This window comes from Pezoporus wallicus, unplaced genomic scaffold (assembly GCF_028554395.1).
Source record: "Pezoporus wallicus isolate ANWC-B61680 ecotype Strahan unplaced genomic scaffold, APGP_CSIRO_Pwel_v1 contig_749, whole genome shotgun sequence".
NCBI lineage: Eukaryota > Metazoa > Chordata > Aves > Psittaciformes > Psittacidae > Pezoporus > Pezoporus wallicus.
Genome location: NW_026641327.1, coordinates 198,955 through 216,588, shown reverse-complemented (window position 1 = coordinate 216,588; position 17,634 = coordinate 198,955). Strand labels below are relative to the sequence as shown.

The following is a 17,634-nucleotide window of genomic DNA, read 5'->3' as shown; positions in this document are numbered from 1 at the left end:
AGCATTCATGAAAGCAGGACAATGCTGTGGAAAGCAAATGCTGGGACATCTCACTCTCTCCTGTCTGCCTCTTCAGTCATTCCTGCTCAATCAAGTTACTCAAGTTAGCTTCAAGTTTTGGCAATGAACTTCCAAAGCTTCCAAACCTTTTGTAGTTTGGTTGCCCAATTGAAAGTCAGGTCAGAATACAATTTCAAGTGTGTCAGTAAATGGTGGTGAAGGATCTGGCTACAAAAACCTTTTCAGGAAAAACCCTGTATCCCTCCATGTGCAAGTTTCCTAATGAACACAAGAGCAGTGAACTCCAGGCTTAGGCAAATTCTGATCTGCACTCTCTGAAGAAATATCAGTGCTTGAAACAGAAGTTTCATAACTTCTTCAATGATTAAAAGTCATCACTTACCTTGTTCTTTTTATGAGCTTACTAATGTAATTCCAGGCGACTGAAACCTGCTTTCACTTGCTTGGTGAAAGATTATTAAATTCATTATTTAGCACCGGTAATGTAAGCAAAAGGACCAAATAAAAGCACTTTGCCAACAAGCTAATTTACTTTACATCTTACTCTTCTCTAGCTACTGAAACAGCAGTCTTACCTTCTCCATGTCCTCTGGATGACTGTAGCAGCATAGTTCTTCTTCCGAAACAGCTCTTTTCTTTTTCTTTCTTTTTCTATAATCTGCATTCGAATCTCTAAAGGGATCAGTTCAATATTTGTACTTTGCCATGCGACAGAACATGATTGATCATCTGCATTCCTGGATCCAATTATGCCTGTATTTTCCAAGATCAAACTGTCATCAGGAGCAGAACACGCTGCTGGGTTTCTTGGCACAGCTCCCATACGTTCTGCCTTAGCAGACAATAAAGGGGAGGCCTTTTTTGCTAACTCGTTATTTCCCATAGTTTGTTCTACAGCATGCACACTGTCATTTCTGGTGTTTACAAATACTGTTTTGGCACTTCCTGGTCTACTAGAGCCAGCTGGTGAACATCGTTCATCATTTACCTCTTTATTTCTGCATTTCTGCTGATGCCTTTTGCTTTTGGAAGAAGCTTCACATTGCTTCGAGTTTCTCGCAACTCCACCAGTACAGCTGACATTGCAGAAGAACACAGCCGTTCCTTCACAATGGTCCCTGCTGCCAGATGAAGGCTGACTTTGATCTCTTAGCTTTTCCCCAACACTGGCAGTCCTACAAGCAGCAGCAGTATGCCTTCTGCTCCTCCGAACACAAGCACCCGTTGTGTCAACAGTGTGCAATTTGTGCTTTTCTCCATCCAGTTCTGTAGCAGCTGTGACCTGATGTTTCACTTCAACTTTTGTTTCCTCTTTTGCTTTGTCACAATGGAAATGGACACAACTTGACTTGCTTTTGGTGTGTTTCCTCAGTGAATCTTTAGACAGAGAAATGGAAACCAACATTCAGCCTCTGAACCAACAAAACGTAGTTTTTTTCTCTATTTCCCTTTTTTGCTGAGTTACCTTTGAGGCACACTGGGCTTTACTAAAATGAAGAAACACGTGAGCAGGAAGAATCAGGAGCGGACCTGATTGCCTGTAACAGTGCAGTCCCAAACTTCTTAATTTGCTTTTGGTTCTCAAAGTATTTTTCTTTCTTACAATGCATTTGACTTAGATGCCTAAAAAATGTTCACAGGGAAAAACTGTTTCTTCACCTACCTGAATATACTGGTGTTCTCCAAAGAAACCAGCTCACAGTGTGGTGCAGGAATGCAGCCCTATGAACACATCTGCTCATTCCAGTGCAGATACCGTGACAGACTGTCACTGTTTCAAGCTTATTTGCTGAAGTTCTGCTCTAGCCACCCTGTATCCTGGCATGTGGTGACAGACTGGGTAACCCACTGACCCAGGAAACCCAGACTGCTTGGCTTCTCGGTACTTGACATCCTAAATGAAACTAGGCGGTCCTTCCTGTTTCTCCCTTGCTGCTGTGAGATAAGTGCTTCTAAATGCCCTTGCGAGGATGATTCGGAAGCCAGACTTCAGTCCAAAACTGAAAATCTCCCATCTACCATACACCTTCCATTCTGTTTGGAAACTAACAGGAGAATGAGAAAACAGGCCAGGCAGGATGAAACGTAACAGACAGAATGGTTGTTCAGGGGTAGGTAAGACAGAAAAAAGAAGAGACCTCTGATATACCAGAATCACAGAAAATCTGCTGGATCATCCAAAACCTGGAGAAACCATGCTATATTTATCCCCACTGCAGCCTGTCAGGATACTTTTGACTGGGTAACACAATATGGCACATTATCAGATTATACAAAGGAAACTAAAGATTATCATCAATGATGTCTCCAACAAAGAAGATTTATCATAGTGACAAGTCAGTGTGGGCTGAAAGGCTACTCTAACTTACACATGATTAGCATATGTGTAGATAGCCCTCTATGTTCTGGGACGGGAAAAAAAACTAATCTATTATTTTAATCTATTATTAATGTAATTATTTTTTTCTTTTCTATATTGAGCTATTGTTGTAACTGCTCAGAATGGAGAAGGGAATTCACTCTCTCTTGCATTACACCTGGGGAATAGACAATTTAAAATCAACGTGCCTTCTGATGCCAAGATTTCCAAGGGCATAATCCAACTCCTAGAGAAGCCAAATCAGAAACTGCCAGTGCCATCAATAAAACGGGCATAGGGCTGACAGTCAGCTCAAACATACGAAGTTTACAGCACTGTTGTTCTCTCAACAAGGAAAAAGGACAAAGCTTTAAAAGAAAAGCCTTGTCATTCTGAATTCACCAACACTCGCTGCCTGGTTTGCACGTCCACCATGTAGAAAGCTTTTTTACTTTAACCATAACACACTGAAGTAGTATGTGCAGAACTTCTCAACCTGAACAACTGGGTAACTCGATAATGGAAAAAGCCTATGATTTAAGTGTTCTAGCTCATCTTTTAAGGTTGATAGAAACTTTCTTAGATAGAAAGACCAAGCAATAGCAAGTACAGAGCACAAAAAAAAAGAACTTACCTGTTTGTACTACAGCTAAGGCAAATGAGATAACATAAATAGGAAAGAGGATTTCTCCGTGAAGAACAGATCAGAAAACCCCACCAATTAAATCATAGTTTCCACAGCCCACAGGATCTAAATTTATATTTAATTCCAATAAAATGTCCAATGAAATCCATTAAATTTTTGGTCACAAGAGGACTGATTAAAACACTTAATGAGAACTGATTAAAGAACTTCATGATTTGATCCTTGCTGCATCAGCTTTCTTGGCATCATTTCAATAGCAAAAAGAGAATGCATGCCTAAAAATGGCATAGTATTTTATTTCAAACATAGGCTTTTTGGACTGGGCAAGAGGGGCCTTTCTTTACAATCTGAAAGTAAACTGGTCTTGTAGGAGAAGTAGACATGTATTTCAGAAGAAGAGTTTTGCTGTCACATCCAACATGGTGAAGAAAGATAGTAAATAACAGAAAGAATTTTCTACTTAAAATTCTACTGCTTGCAGAAATTATATTCTGCTTTTAAAGACATATTGAAAATAAAAAAACCTCCAGGCAATAGCCTATATGATTTTAAAATTTTACTTGTAGAACCATCACCATGGAAAAATTATTCTGGCATAGCTACATCAGGAAATCTCCATCTTCAGGGCAGCCTTCAATCAAAAGTCCAAGCTAGACGCTGGTGGCATTTGCTGCTGGTTTGAATTCCCTAGGTTACTGTAAAGGGTAGCGTACCCAACTGAACATAAATGCAGTTTTCCAAATACAAGTATCAATAATAGAATACTTCACAGAAAATTTGGCAAATTCTGTCCTGATCTCTGTAGTCAGTTTGACTCTATAGCCCCTGTTTCCCATGGACTACATACTACCTACTTCCTCAGGTCATTCTCTCTGCAAAACTATTGTATTTGGTCCAGAACCAGTGAGAGTCTGACTGATGCAAGTTTCCATTGTCATAATCAGTGGAAGATTCTGGCTAAGAATGGATACATGGAGTCAGTAAAAGAAAAGGCTGCTTGTTCCTCTTTTATAGTTTCTTTGTACTTCTCCTTCTTTTCTTCCTGCCCTTCACTGTTGTAAACCTCCCCAGATCTCTCTTTCCCATTTCCCTTTTTTCCATACTTATCAATTTTTCCTCATTATGTTCACTATCTCACAAAAATAACAAGAAATGACGATAAATTGATGATGCATTTAAAGACAGAATACAAGAGTGCAGCAGGGCACCTCTGACACACTGCTTCATAGTACAATTTCTAAAAACAGTTTCACTTCTCAAAAAATACCCTAGAGTGTTCTCAACAAGGGGACTTCAGAGACTAATCATAGGAGAACCCTGACATGGAGAATGAAGCAGACTGAACAGCTCTCTCTGTACGCTAGAGATGTCACTTAGAACAATTTTATCCTCATTTCAACCTCATTTAAAAACAAGAATTACCATTTCTCCATTAGCACTCTTCAAGTATCCCATAGATATGCCAAAATATCTTTAATCTCATTTTCTCCTAATAATACAACTAATAGAACAACTCCCAACAGCCTGTTCTCACATATTTTAGGTATTTAAAAGACACTGTATATGCTGGCATTTTTGACTACTTAAGATGACAGAACACACACAATAAAAAGAATCTGTATCTTACTCCTACCATATATGAATTGCTTAAATGATGAAAGAATAAGAAATGCTAGAAAGATGAAACAAGTCCTATGCATAAAACACCCCACACAGGGACAAGAAGGATAATCAGGACAATTTAAAAAGCTTACAAACCTTTCCTGATTTTATGACCTTCACTCTGAGGTTTGGCTGACAGGCAACTCTCCTTTGGTGTTCCTTTGTTGTGACAAGCTTTAGGTGAACCTCTACTGTTTCTCCCTAGTTGAATTTGTGAACCACTGAGGGACAGAGATCTCTTACTCTGTGTATCAATGGGTTTGTTAGGTAACTGTGAGTTGCTGGTAGTCTCCTCTCGATTTACAGCATTCTGTTGTACTCGAAGCCTGTTTTCTTCCACGTTCTGCATCCCATTCTGTAGCTTGGCCTCTTTTCTTTTACTTTCCTCTTCACGTTTCCTGTAATTATAGTCAATACCATAAGAATTCCAAAGACAAAATCTTGGGAGCATGTATCTAACTTGAACACATTGCTTTCTAGAAACTTGACACTGCCACAACAAAACCCTGAGGATAACACCTTTTTTGTGAGAAAGGGACACCTATTGTATTGAAGTGTCTTAACTTGATCTGAAATAACAACTGACTTGCAGCTACAGCCTAATGAAGCTTAAGTCCTTATTAGGCAGCTGCCTGTTCAGTTTGCAGTGGTTTAAGCTGATTTTACAGCACTCCCTTATTGAAAACAATGAAATTTAGTGTTTTTATAAATATACAAAAGCTTAAAGCAGGATTTTGAAAAGGTGACAGAAGACAAGCAATATGATACTAATAACTATGTTTTTCATTAGTAATGAACAATGCTTTCATATACGTAGTTATGCAATGCACTGTATGTGAAAACCAGAAAACCAGTAAAAGACATCATCTCTTTGAAAATTATTTTTCATACTTATCTGTGTCATAATTAATTCAGATAATTATAAACCAATTTCAAACTAGCTACTGATACTAACTTGCTCCTATGTATTTATCATTGGCAGATAACTTAATGCATATAAACAGATTATACATTATACAAATGATAAATACTGAAAGTATGAGATGTGAATTAAAAACTTGTGTGCCCGTAGTATGCCATTACAATTACGATATTTGGTTTTCAAAATGAAAGAAGTCATGCATCCCTTAAATAGTGTAGATAAAAAGAAGAATTTTGGACAAGGTTAGGAAAGGCGCATCTCTTGAATAAAGTTTTACAGCCTATTTTTAAATACAGTGAGATATCATTGCACTTTAGCTTTTAAATTCTTCTCCTACAAAGCAGAATAAACGCAATAGCACATAGCAAACGTTACCTACCTACCACTGAACTTAGTTTTGCAAATTAAGCACTGGTTGTAAGATGAAGTGACATTTTTCCTGTTGGAATGGACAGGTGATAAATGTCGTATCATGTCGCTGCCTGGTATTTTAACTTGCTTCCAACGCTATAACACAGTTTGCAGACTGTTGACACATTAGCTCACAGCACAGCATATGACAGGTTAGTTATGCAGCATGCCATCCTCAGTTCCTGTGAGTTGTATCAATGCCAGTATATGTCATTTCAGCGTGAGCTGCCAGGGAGAAGGCTTAACTTTATCTGTCAGTACTATCTTACGAAGTACGCTCTGCAGAATCAGCTGATCGAACTTTGCACCTGAAAAGCTGTTAATTGATCTAAAAAATACTCTCCCAGCAGCCTGAGGTTCAGTATTCCCTCTGGCATGGAAAAACGTGGCTAGTTTCAAATCATGTCAGCATTCCACAACTGGGCTACATGGGGATGTCTGGACTGTGTACATACAGTATGGATCTCACCGCCATTACTCTGCCATTTGAGCTGATGAATCAGATCTTACTATTCACAGAATAGTCATTTCCTACAAGAATCAAGCAGCCTGTTAACAGCATGCTCCAGTAGGGTATTTAAAAAGAAAGTGTGAGACGCATTGTGCAATACACAATCAGCCCAGAGTGACCTGACTCTTTGGATGAGCAGATTAACTCAAAACAGTAACTTCAGTGACACACCGATTGTAAAGTTATTGAAATGACACAGGACCAGAAATTCACAAGAAGCAAAAGGGGATTTTTCTTATAAAAAGGTCTTCCTTGTGTGCTGGTTTTTCAGATTAAACTGAAGAAATAATAAATGGAAGGGATTTCAAAGCTCCTTATTCATAGCCTATCATGGTAATTGTCACACAACAGCTTAGTCAATTAACAGATTCCTGAATACTTACGAACCTCCCCTTGTGCTTTTTATTTACTCAGAAATTCAGTTTGTGTCACAATGAAACATATCTTTCAAATGAAAATTTCCAAGTTTTGCTGTTGTCTGACTTGAGAGACTAGGTTTGATGGAGAAGTAAAGGAGGAGAAAAATTCCTGTTTTAAGGGTTCTCATTTATTTTTGGGAGATTCTAGCTATACAACAAGATCCAAATCTGGGCTCTCAAATTAGACAACTACGGCTTGATAGTGATAACAGACCTGGCAGCCCAACATTTTCCACTATAATTGCAACAGGATTTTGTTCTGAATGGTCATAAATTTGTATTTCATTACAAAAGTGAATCGAAACTGAGACTTTAGCAGATGGAAAGGAACAGTTTCAGCCTCACGCACTTGTGAAGACACAGAGATGCTCTGAATTTTGATCCTGCTAAAAGGAAGCCAACCTCTTCTATTCTGTTAAGAACACTGTGCTTTCTGTATCTATCTACTCTGTTTTAAATTTAGAACATCTCCATGTGCCTGGAGAGCATTTTTGAAGTTGTCCTTGCAAGAAACAGTTACTTCAAAAATCGTAACTGAAAATAAATCTCCAGGTATGGTCCTACTATTGCTGAAGCTTTATCTGGACCAAGAGGAGTTATATTTCATGCTGGATAAACAGCTGCCTTCGGCTATATGATTTAGCATGATGCTTGTTTTTAGAAGCATAACACTTTTGAATCACGACACATTCAGCTTCTGATCCACTACGATCTTTAACAGATAGTTCTTAATAAAAATACTAAGAGACAGTTTCTGACCAGTATTCCTGTGTTGACTGATCTTCCCAAACGTGTAGAGCACTCCATTGTCCTTACCTAGCTACCTGTTTTTTCCTCAATCATTTCTCATATGTATTTTAACACCATTCATATTTCTAATTTAGTCTTCAATATGCTTACAGTCTTCTGCATTTTGATGTTTTCCACCCTAAGGGACTGGAGCATCTTTCATATGAGAAGAGGCTGAGAAGGCTGGGACTATTCAGCTTGGACAAGAGAAGGCTCTGAGGGGAATCTCATCTATGTCTATAAATATCTGATGAGAGGGAACGAAGAACGTGGAGCCAGACTGTTCTCAGTATCACCCACAGCAGGCAGTAAGCATAAATTAAAATTCATTAAATCCTACCTGAACACAAGAAAACACATTTTTTTTACCGTGAGGGTGGTCAAACACTGGAACAGGTTGCCTACAGAGGTTGTGGAGTCTCCATTTGCATAGACACTCAAAACATGACTGGACATGGTCCTGGGCAAGCTGCTTTAAGTGGCCCTTGATTCTCCAATCCCATCAGTCCTCCTAAAGTTTTTAAGGGTAACCATTTTAAGATTATATTGCCCAATTTTCTAAACAACTCACGATGAGCTTTCTCAGGCTAAGCTGATCTGAAAGCACCTCACTCATCCACTAATCTCTAAACTGTTTCAGTATTTTATCTTGCATTGCTGCCATTTGTTACTAGTGTGATTTCACTTGCTAATGGGCATCATTTGACATTTAACAAAGACTGAAACAAAAAAGACATAGAACACTTCAGACTTCTTAGTATCAGTCATGGAGCAACCCTTTCTTTGCTCTTCCTTTTACAAGATGTGTGTTTTGGTCCTTTTTGAAGTTGGGTGCAACATCTGCTTTCCTCCAGTCATTGAGGACCCTTCCCTGGCTTCTGTGACCTTTCAAAGATGTTGGAAAGTGGCCTTTTAAGGACATCCGTTAGTTCTCTCAGCACGGCTGGATGCAACCCATCTGGTTCCATGGACTTGTCTGGGCTGAGTTCTCTCAAGTGATCCCTGACTTAATCCTGATTTACAGCTGACAGCTCTTCTCCTTGAACCACTTCCCTAAGCACAGAGGCCTAGGAGACATTCTTGGTGAAGACTGAGAAAAAGAAAGCATTGAGTATTTCTGCCATACCTGTCTGTTGTCACTAAGTCATTTGCACCATTCAAGCAATAGGTCCACATTTTCTTTGCTCACCTTTTAATATTAATGTAGGGGCAGAAGCTCACCTTATTTCCTGTGACATCCCTTCAAAGCCTCAACTCCATTTGAGTTTTGGCTTTTTTGACACCATCCCTACATGCCCAAGCAATGTTTTCACATTTTTCCTTTGCAGCCCATCCCTGCTTTCACCTTCTGTATACTGCCCTTTTGCATCTGAGATCTATCATGGCTCCCCTGCTTACCCAAATTGGTCTCCTGATATGTCTGTTTGCTCAGTGACATAATAGTGTGCATGCTGTTTTGCTCTGAATCAAGCTTCATTTTATAAATTACCATTTCTTTGACATAGGTTTGTTTAACATGGGTGAATATGTTTGTACAGAAATATTTCACAAGCATTTAACACAGTCAATGTAACTTTACCAGAAAATAATACAGGTATGTGATGTTGGTTGACTTTTCGTTAAGGAAGAAAGCCCAACAGATTAAACCCATGCAGACTTAGGAATGATTTATATCAGTGAGTCTCTCTAACATATTACAAAGCAAGTTTTAAATACATGCACTGAAATAGTGTGTGTGTGGGGTGCTCAATCTAGGAGTTCACCAGCATTCTGGATTCCCACATATCTTCTACTTTTATCTGGAGAGCAGATTTTTAAACATCAGTAGGGATATTAGGTTTTTGTATGTAGCAACACCCTGGCCAATTTTAGCTGTGGAACGCACAGATGGGTACGCAGAATGATGACAACATAATGTCCCTTCAGTTTATTACAGATCATAAAACTGCAATTAAATAAAATTTGTTATGTGACAACTTGATTTGCTTGTACACTCCAATTGTATTTTAATTCTATTTTTATGGTATTTGGTACGCAGACTTTGTTTCTATTGTTTTCAAACAAATCAACAACAGCTTAGTAAGTTTCAGAAAGTACATCAGAAACTCACAGAGGAAAATAATTGTAACAGCACCTCCAAATTTCCATGAGGCAATCCTTCTTCGTTTTACCTTCTAAATGGGTAGCACAGATTCTTTTACAAATTACTGTCATCATAAAGAATAAAGCTACCTCATTTGGTAGTCAGTTGTGACCATACAGCAAGAAACAGAGTTTTCCAAACTAAAAAGAAACACAGAAGATATTGGGGATATTTTCAAAGGCAGCTTCTCCATGCATGAGTTTGAATTCTACTGACTTCAGCAAAAAAGACAAATAGTAGGAGGGCTGCAAGTTACAACTTTAGCATCTAAAGACTCTGCAAGCAGTTACTCAGATGAGATTTCTAGTTTTGGTTCTTTCTGGGCATTAAAAACTACTGAACAGTACAGTAGTAGCACTCAAACCCAATGAAGGTCAAACTGGACAGTTAGGCAGAACATCAAGATACAAAAAATTGAAATAGAGCACAGTGAAGCTGACTTTGTCTATGACAGACAAATACAACAAAAAGATCTCTAGGTGCAATGATTATTCTGTGTGCTTATTCACTTGACCTCTCTACAGAAATAATACTACAAAATAATGCAGAAATATTTTCAGATTGTTATGTTTTTTTTTATTCTGGAATCAGATTTCATCATGAGAAACCAGGTGCTAATTTGTTCTTCTTCATATAATATTCTTGAAGGATAAAACCAGAGCAACTGAAGTATTTTGATGATCATTTATGTACCTTCTGATTTTAGAATTTCACCACTTTACTACTATCAGCTCATGTAAACAGGGTAGAAACTCAGTCAGAACCTACACTCTTACAAGTAACTATTTCAATTGTGTAAGTTAGTTATCTAGAATCTAATACAATGATTTCATGGTAACTCTCTAATTCAAGAGCAGAAATTGTAAGTGCAGAGAATGATACTGCCAAAACAGAAGTTGAAAATAAAATCCGGGAGTTCAGTTTGCTAGCAAAGCACAACCTCTCATGTGAAACAGTAAGGTAAGCCTTATTAAACCGGGCTTTTCTTGCTTGTTCTTTCTTTTTTTTCCTTCATTTAATTATTAATTTCTTTTCAAAATTAATATAAAATACTTCATAGGTCAATAATTATTTCCATTACCTTAGAGTGATAAATGTTTTCCAAGCCTTTTTATCACCATACAAAATATCAAGTAAAGATTTGTGGATGCTAACTTGCTAATTTCTCAGCTTTTGATATTTTGCCCTGTTCTTCTATAATATATAAAGCTTATTATTTAATCTGGGATTATCTGGAAAATAATTTCCATCTATAGGTGTATGGAAAAAAGTCCATTATACGCCATCTATCATCTACAGTTTCATGAATTTTACTCAAAGGAATAAGAGCTGATGATGAGTAACAGACAAAATCATACACTGATATATACACAAACTCATGACAAATATCTATTTGCCAGAGTAGATTTCAAGTCTCAGACTTACTTGGCAGCAGCATCTTTTCTCAGCTGTTCATGTTTCATTAGAAGATTCTTCCTCTCTTGAAAAGCCTTTCTAACTTTGTATCCTTTGTAGACAGCTTGAATTTTGAAAGCAGCAATGTCCTGTATGGCAGCTATAGACAGAGCCCCATGTTCTAACATGAACTGAATCACTTCATGGTGTTCACCAAGCAAGGCATAATCAAGTGGAGTGTATCTAGAAAACAAGCAAAACAAGACAAACCCACAACCATTATCATTGAAGTAGCATTCTAACCATAATGTGCATTTACTTAATCCACATTTCATAATAAGGGACCTTCTTGTATGAAGACAGATTAAACAATGGTTTTTGAATCTGTCTTCATCTGTTTAACACAGGCTGTTTTACTAAATTTTTAATACTTTTTTCCTGTCTTACTCATTCTACACACTGTGACTATGTTTAAGGCTTACTTTAGTCTCCTAATATAAAAAGAAGTGGGGAGGGGAGGAGGCAGACTACATGCTATATTGGATCAAAATCCTCCAAAGCCCAACACATAGCATTAACTGCTTTAGGCAAGCAGTCTTACAAAGGTGTTACTGAGGTTCTCATAGAGAAATATAAACTAAACAAAATGCAAGTTAAAACATTTTTTGTGCTACTCCTATATGAATTTCAGTTCTAGAGATTTACTGTCAAATGTGGCTTAGCTTCTATAAGAAAGACTAAGGACAGTATGACTGACCAAGCAGAAAGACCACTAGGAAGACTTATGTCTGTTTTCAAATGGATACAGGTGCTAAAAATATTAAATACTTTGGTTTTTAATAGTGTCAAAGATGCCTAACCCCTTTTAAAAATAATTCCCAAATTTCCCATTGTCACCACAGGAAAAAAAATTTACATACCTCCCTCACCAACACTGAAACATTAGGCAAAGACATTTACTGACTGAAAATCATCATTCACAAACCATAACCGAGACCAAATAATACAAGACTATTAAATAGCAAGTGTCAATGCATGCGACTGTGAAAATTAGGGCTCCTCTTGATGGTAACTTGCTAGGACACAATGCTGGTAAGCAAAGAAAACCAGACAGAAAGCAGAATTGGACTTGCCACGCAGCAATGATTTGATGGAAGGATTAACAGTATCTGAACTAAAGTGTCTGCAGGAATAAAGGCAATGACATAACATGAAGATTTGTATGTCAAGGTGTGCTGCTGATAGCATTTAAAGAGATACAGATTTTTGATAACTGAATAATGGGAGCTTCAGGAGGGACATCCTTTCAGAAAACCACATTTTAAAATTATAACCGGTTTTGAAAATTTTAATTAAAGACACAAAAGATACTAAAATAAACTTTACCCACATGTTACTCAGCATGTGTGTGCCAAGACAATGTATTATATTACTGATCCCAGTCACAGAATCATAGAACAGTTAGGGTTGGAAAGGACCTTAAGATCATCTAGTTCCAACCCCCCTGCCATGGGCAGGGACACCTCACACTAGACCATGTCACCTGAGACTCTGTCCAGCCTGGCCTTGAACACTGCCAGGGATGGAGCATTTATCACTTATAAAGACTGTATTTTTAAATGTAGATTCTCTAACCCCATTGTAGCTAACTCTGAAAGCAAAAAAGTTACTCAAATCAAATCTGAGTACGGGTTTGTATGACTGGACACCTCCCATTCAGGGCTGCTCACATGTGCCCCTTACAATGAGCCATTTCTCTGCTGCCTCAGTTCAAAGCCTGTTATGAATTTTCTTTTCCACTGGTTATCTCTAAAGCAGACAGCTTTTTAATCAAGCTTGGTTGACAGGAAAACATGCAAAGAAGACATCAGCCAACAGCTGTTATATACGTAATTTAGCACGTAGTTGGTCAAGCAGCAGCTAGCCTGTCATGCGCCCTGGATGTCAAGTTGGATTATGAAATAAATTTGCCAAGAACAACAAACCTACCACTCTACAGACTGGCACTTGATTGCGTACCTGCAAGCAAGCGGGCAGCTTAAAATCCTAGATGCAATCTCAGCTCCATCTTTTCCGAAAACTATTTAGTTTTAACTACTATGTTGGAATTTTGAACTGGTATTTCATGTTGCACTCTAAGAAAGTGAAGAAGGGAAGCTTCTTTCTATAGTTATACTTGAAAAACTTTACTATCTGGTGAAATTGTTACTGATTAAAAACCAATTTCCTTAAATTACAGAGGAACCATATATATAAGGTTATTTTTACTCTCTTACAACACTCATCTTGATTTTTCCATTTTCCAAGCTTCCGATCTCTTAAAAATAAAACAAGAATTTGTAGATGCTTATTAAAAGTCAACTGTGCATTTCTGACATACAATATATATACATTTATTCTATTTAAAAATTCTTTCATCTAGAAATATTTGGAATCTGTTTTGTTCTGCACGTGAAATAGTGCTTAAGGACTGACATTTGGAATACTGCTAGTTATATCTTGAATAATGTAAATTTATACGTAAAAATATATATTAATGCCAGAAGGGAAACAAAAACAGATACTAACTGGATGACTATAGTAAAACCACAGCTAAGGTCTTTTCCTGACATTTGAACGTCATTAGAACATTTGTACAAAGTGAAGAAAATAGCAGCCTCCTTTCTGGCAAAATAGTGGCCTTTAATCTTACTTATGAAAAGTAATTTAATTACAACTATTTATTTAATTTTCTGTCAAAAATAACTAAAGAGACCATTGACACTACATAATTAGGAACTACTTATACTTTCATTTGTGTTTCTCAATTAAAAAAAACAAGAATAGAAAAGGAAGAGAGATCTCAGTGGTTTAGAGTAGAGAACAAAACAGAAATGATGAGGGAAGAAAGCAATTAAAACTGGGATAAGTATGGAAGACTCGAATTTAGCACTAAAATAGAAGGGTTTAAAATCCTTGAGTTATTTAAAATGTTTAAAATGTTGAAATATTCACATTTATATACTGAAATATTCACATTCATATACTGATCATAATTTTATTTATAATTATGAGGGGTTCATCTACTGTAAAAAAGGCATTATACATTTCTGCTAATAGTAATTACCTTCACAGTCAGGTGGCTAATTTGAACTCCACAATCAAAATCACTTTTAAAAAACTATTATTTATATGTCAATGAAAGACAAAGAAAAGAGATGCAAATGTACTGTCTCTTTATGATTATAGGAGGACTTTTTTTTTTTTAAAAACTAGGCCTTCAGCATACAGTTCACCACCAGGTAATCTGTAATTACTATTTTAAAATGTAACATTTCTCACGTTTTCTTTCTCCTCACTATATTCCTACCAAATAGAAAAATTCCAGTCTACTCCAAACCAGCAGAAATGCCTTATCCATCTTTTCTCTGCACATATCCACTGTCAACTTTATATATCTTAGAAAGATCTTTAATATTTCAAACAAGACTAGAATGAGTAAATACTCATAGAAATCTAAGTTCAAGGTTTGAAAGTGTACACAGTTGAAGTTGAAATGTCTTACTTAGAGATTTTCACATTAGAAAAGCTGCTTACAATGAAGACTGCAGCACTCCTTTTAGACACAAGATTCTGATTTTCTAGTAATATCTGAACACTTAACATTTAAACCAGTACGCAGCACTTTAAATTACAAAATAATGCAATCAGACAGGCAATACCTCTCCTCGCTGTTCTCCATATGATTAGGGAAAGCATCAAAACCAAGCAGCAACTTTATAGCATCAAGGTAGCCATTGTTACAGAGCCAGTGCAAAGCAGTTCTTCCCTGTAAACAACACAGCAGAACAACAATAAATGTTGTCCCCAAACTCCATCATGCCACAATAAAAGTTGTAAATCATACTGTAATTCAATGCTTTTCTGGACATGAAGGACAGAGTGATTCTTCTAAATAAACTTTCCCGTTAAAATAAAAGAATACAACACTTAAAAATTAAGTAATCTTTTTAAAAAAAAAAAACCAAGATTACAACACTCGTGCTCTTCCACATAAAGCAGCTGAAAAACATGATTAGGAGACTAGCTCTAGAGCCAGTTTCTTTGCAGCTATGCCACCTAGGTCTGAAGCAGCTCTCATCAAGTCTTGTAGTTCAGACTGTTTTCTAAGCTGCTCCAAAATACTGTGACAAGACTAAAATAATTACTACAGAATTCAAAATCAGATGAAGCTTAAGGAGAAAATGGCTCCAGCTGTGCTTTCAAAACGAGCTTGATTTCACACGTCTAGTTTCTCTCACATGAAGCAAGTCCGACTCTCAAGCTGCACTTGATAAGTCAGGTCATACGTAACCACTCTTGGGACTGGGATCACAGAACCACAATATGATTACCTCAAGTTCTGTTAATATCAACAAAACATAGATATTTCACTTCACTTTCAGGCCATATCTCCTGTCTGCATCTTGCTTTTCTGAACTTCAAATGCAGGAAATAAGGTGTGGTACCGCAGAAGAACATTCTGAGTTCAGTGCTAGCAAGCTGCCCCTCGAGCCCCAAGGGCTGAAGAGCATGCTGTTGTGTTGTGTGGAAGAGGTGGAGCTGGTGTGCTTAGCTGTACTCAAGTTGATGCCATACACAGCTGGCAACAAAATCACCTCAGCATGCTCTGTAGATCTCATGATAAAAAAATCCTTCTCCGTTACCTGGAATTATCCATGCCTTACAATGAATAGCTACAGAAAAGTTTAACAAATTGGGTGAAATTATTTTGACTGATAAAGTTCTACCGACTTCTGAGAAATTATGTCATATAACAAAGAAATCTGTTATATGTTGCACAATTATTCTGGTTCCTAATTTCATTTACTGCTTGAATAATGGCACAAAAGAGCACGTACACTAATCAGCGTTCTTTTTTTTTTTCCTGAAAGAGTGATACCTATGTGGATACTTATGTGGATAAGTAATGGAAGCAGTTCTTGTGCAGTTTTACTGGTAATATCTTACTTCCTTTATCTCTATGCTGAAGAAACACACTGCAGGGTATAAAATCACATTCCCACATCAGCTGTTAATAAGGAACAATAGAAATTAAGAAATCAAATGACTGATTCCTCATAAGCTCACATTTTGATAAGGAAAAGTCAAAAGTGAGATGCAAAAATATGAATCTTAAATTCCTGCTGCATATAAAATTCTTCTTTTCATTCAAGACTTCAGAAGTGAAGCCATTACAACAGGATGTATTTCCTTTTGGATGTATTTCCTTTTATGACAAACAGCAGCAAAGATGCTTCTATGTCCCAGAAAAGAGGATTACCATGAAGAAAAGCAAAATGTTTTTATTTATGGTTATCCTAAAGTTAATTAAACAGCTTAGTGAATAACAACATACCTCTTTATCCTGAATATTTGGATCTGCGTTGTTTTCCAGCAAGACTACCATGCAGTTAATGTAGCCTCCGTAAGCAGCACACTGCAGAGGTGTTCTACCTGCATAATCCTGTACGTTAGGGTTGATTTTATTTTCTATCAAGATTTGGCACACATCAGCATTTCCTCCCAGGGCTGCCCAGTGAAGGGGCGAATGGCCATCTTGGTCAACCAAATCTACTCTTGCTCCTCCTGTAACAACAAATACATTTTTGAACATAAAAAGAAAATGCTTCTGAATGCAAAGAAAATAAGTAAGCTATGTTCAACTAAACTTATCTGGTAAACTGACAATTCAGAGAAAGATTTCTGAAAGTAACTTCACCTTTGTTACTCAAATCTTAAAACTTAAAATCAAACATAGTTTCAGTAAGGGTCAGGCGTCGAACTTCCTTACAAGCTTCTGAGCATTATCTCTGATGCTTTAGAATCTTCAGATCTGTCAAATGTCCTTGAAAAAAACTAGCCTATATTAATTTTCAGTGAAACTATTATCTATAAAATCACTTCTGAAGATTAGACTTCAGATGAAGAATTTTAAGTCTATAAAACAGACAAAATACAGTGTAAGAATGGCTTTCGAAAAATGCTTGATTTTTTTAAATTCAAGCATGCCAAGACTCTTCTATGCAGATAATTAATTTCTTTACATGTACTTGTAAGACAAAAAAACTCCATGCAAAACAGAATTCCACTAATACAAAAACTAGAATCCACCAGCAACAACTGTCTGTATCATAAAACATGTAATTAAATATAACTCAGATTCTGATAATCAAACTTCTTTCATCTACATAAGCTAAATGGCACAGGGGGTGAGAGGAAGAGCTCAACAAGGGGTTAAAATATGCCCAGTGAAGCTTTTCAGTAAGAAAGGTTGGCGGATAGAAAACTTGTGTACCTTCTTATTAGACTGGATACTTCAACTGCCCTTAAATGGG

At 37.0% G+C, this 17,634-nt stretch overlaps 1 protein-coding gene across 3 annotated transcripts in view; it reads right to left on the bottom strand.

Moving 5' to 3' along the window:
* The window catches only part of INVS (inversin), an 85,120-nt gene that overhangs the window by 9,512 nt on the left and 57,974 nt on the right, over positions 1-17,634 (bottom strand). For all 3 annotated transcript variants that reach the window (XM_057423048.1, XM_057423049.1, XM_057423050.1), the window contains 5 exons: positions 16,656-16,885; positions 14,980-15,086; positions 11,309-11,521; positions 4,785-5,086; positions 597-1,398 (listed from right to left, as the gene is read on the bottom strand). In XM_057423048.1, the coding sequence (XP_057279031.1) occupies positions 597-1,398; positions 4,785-5,086; positions 11,309-11,521; positions 14,980-15,086; positions 16,656-16,885 (1,654 nt within the window). The remainder of the gene's footprint in view (positions 1-596; positions 1,399-4,784; positions 5,087-11,308; positions 11,522-14,979; positions 15,087-16,655; positions 16,886-17,634) is intronic.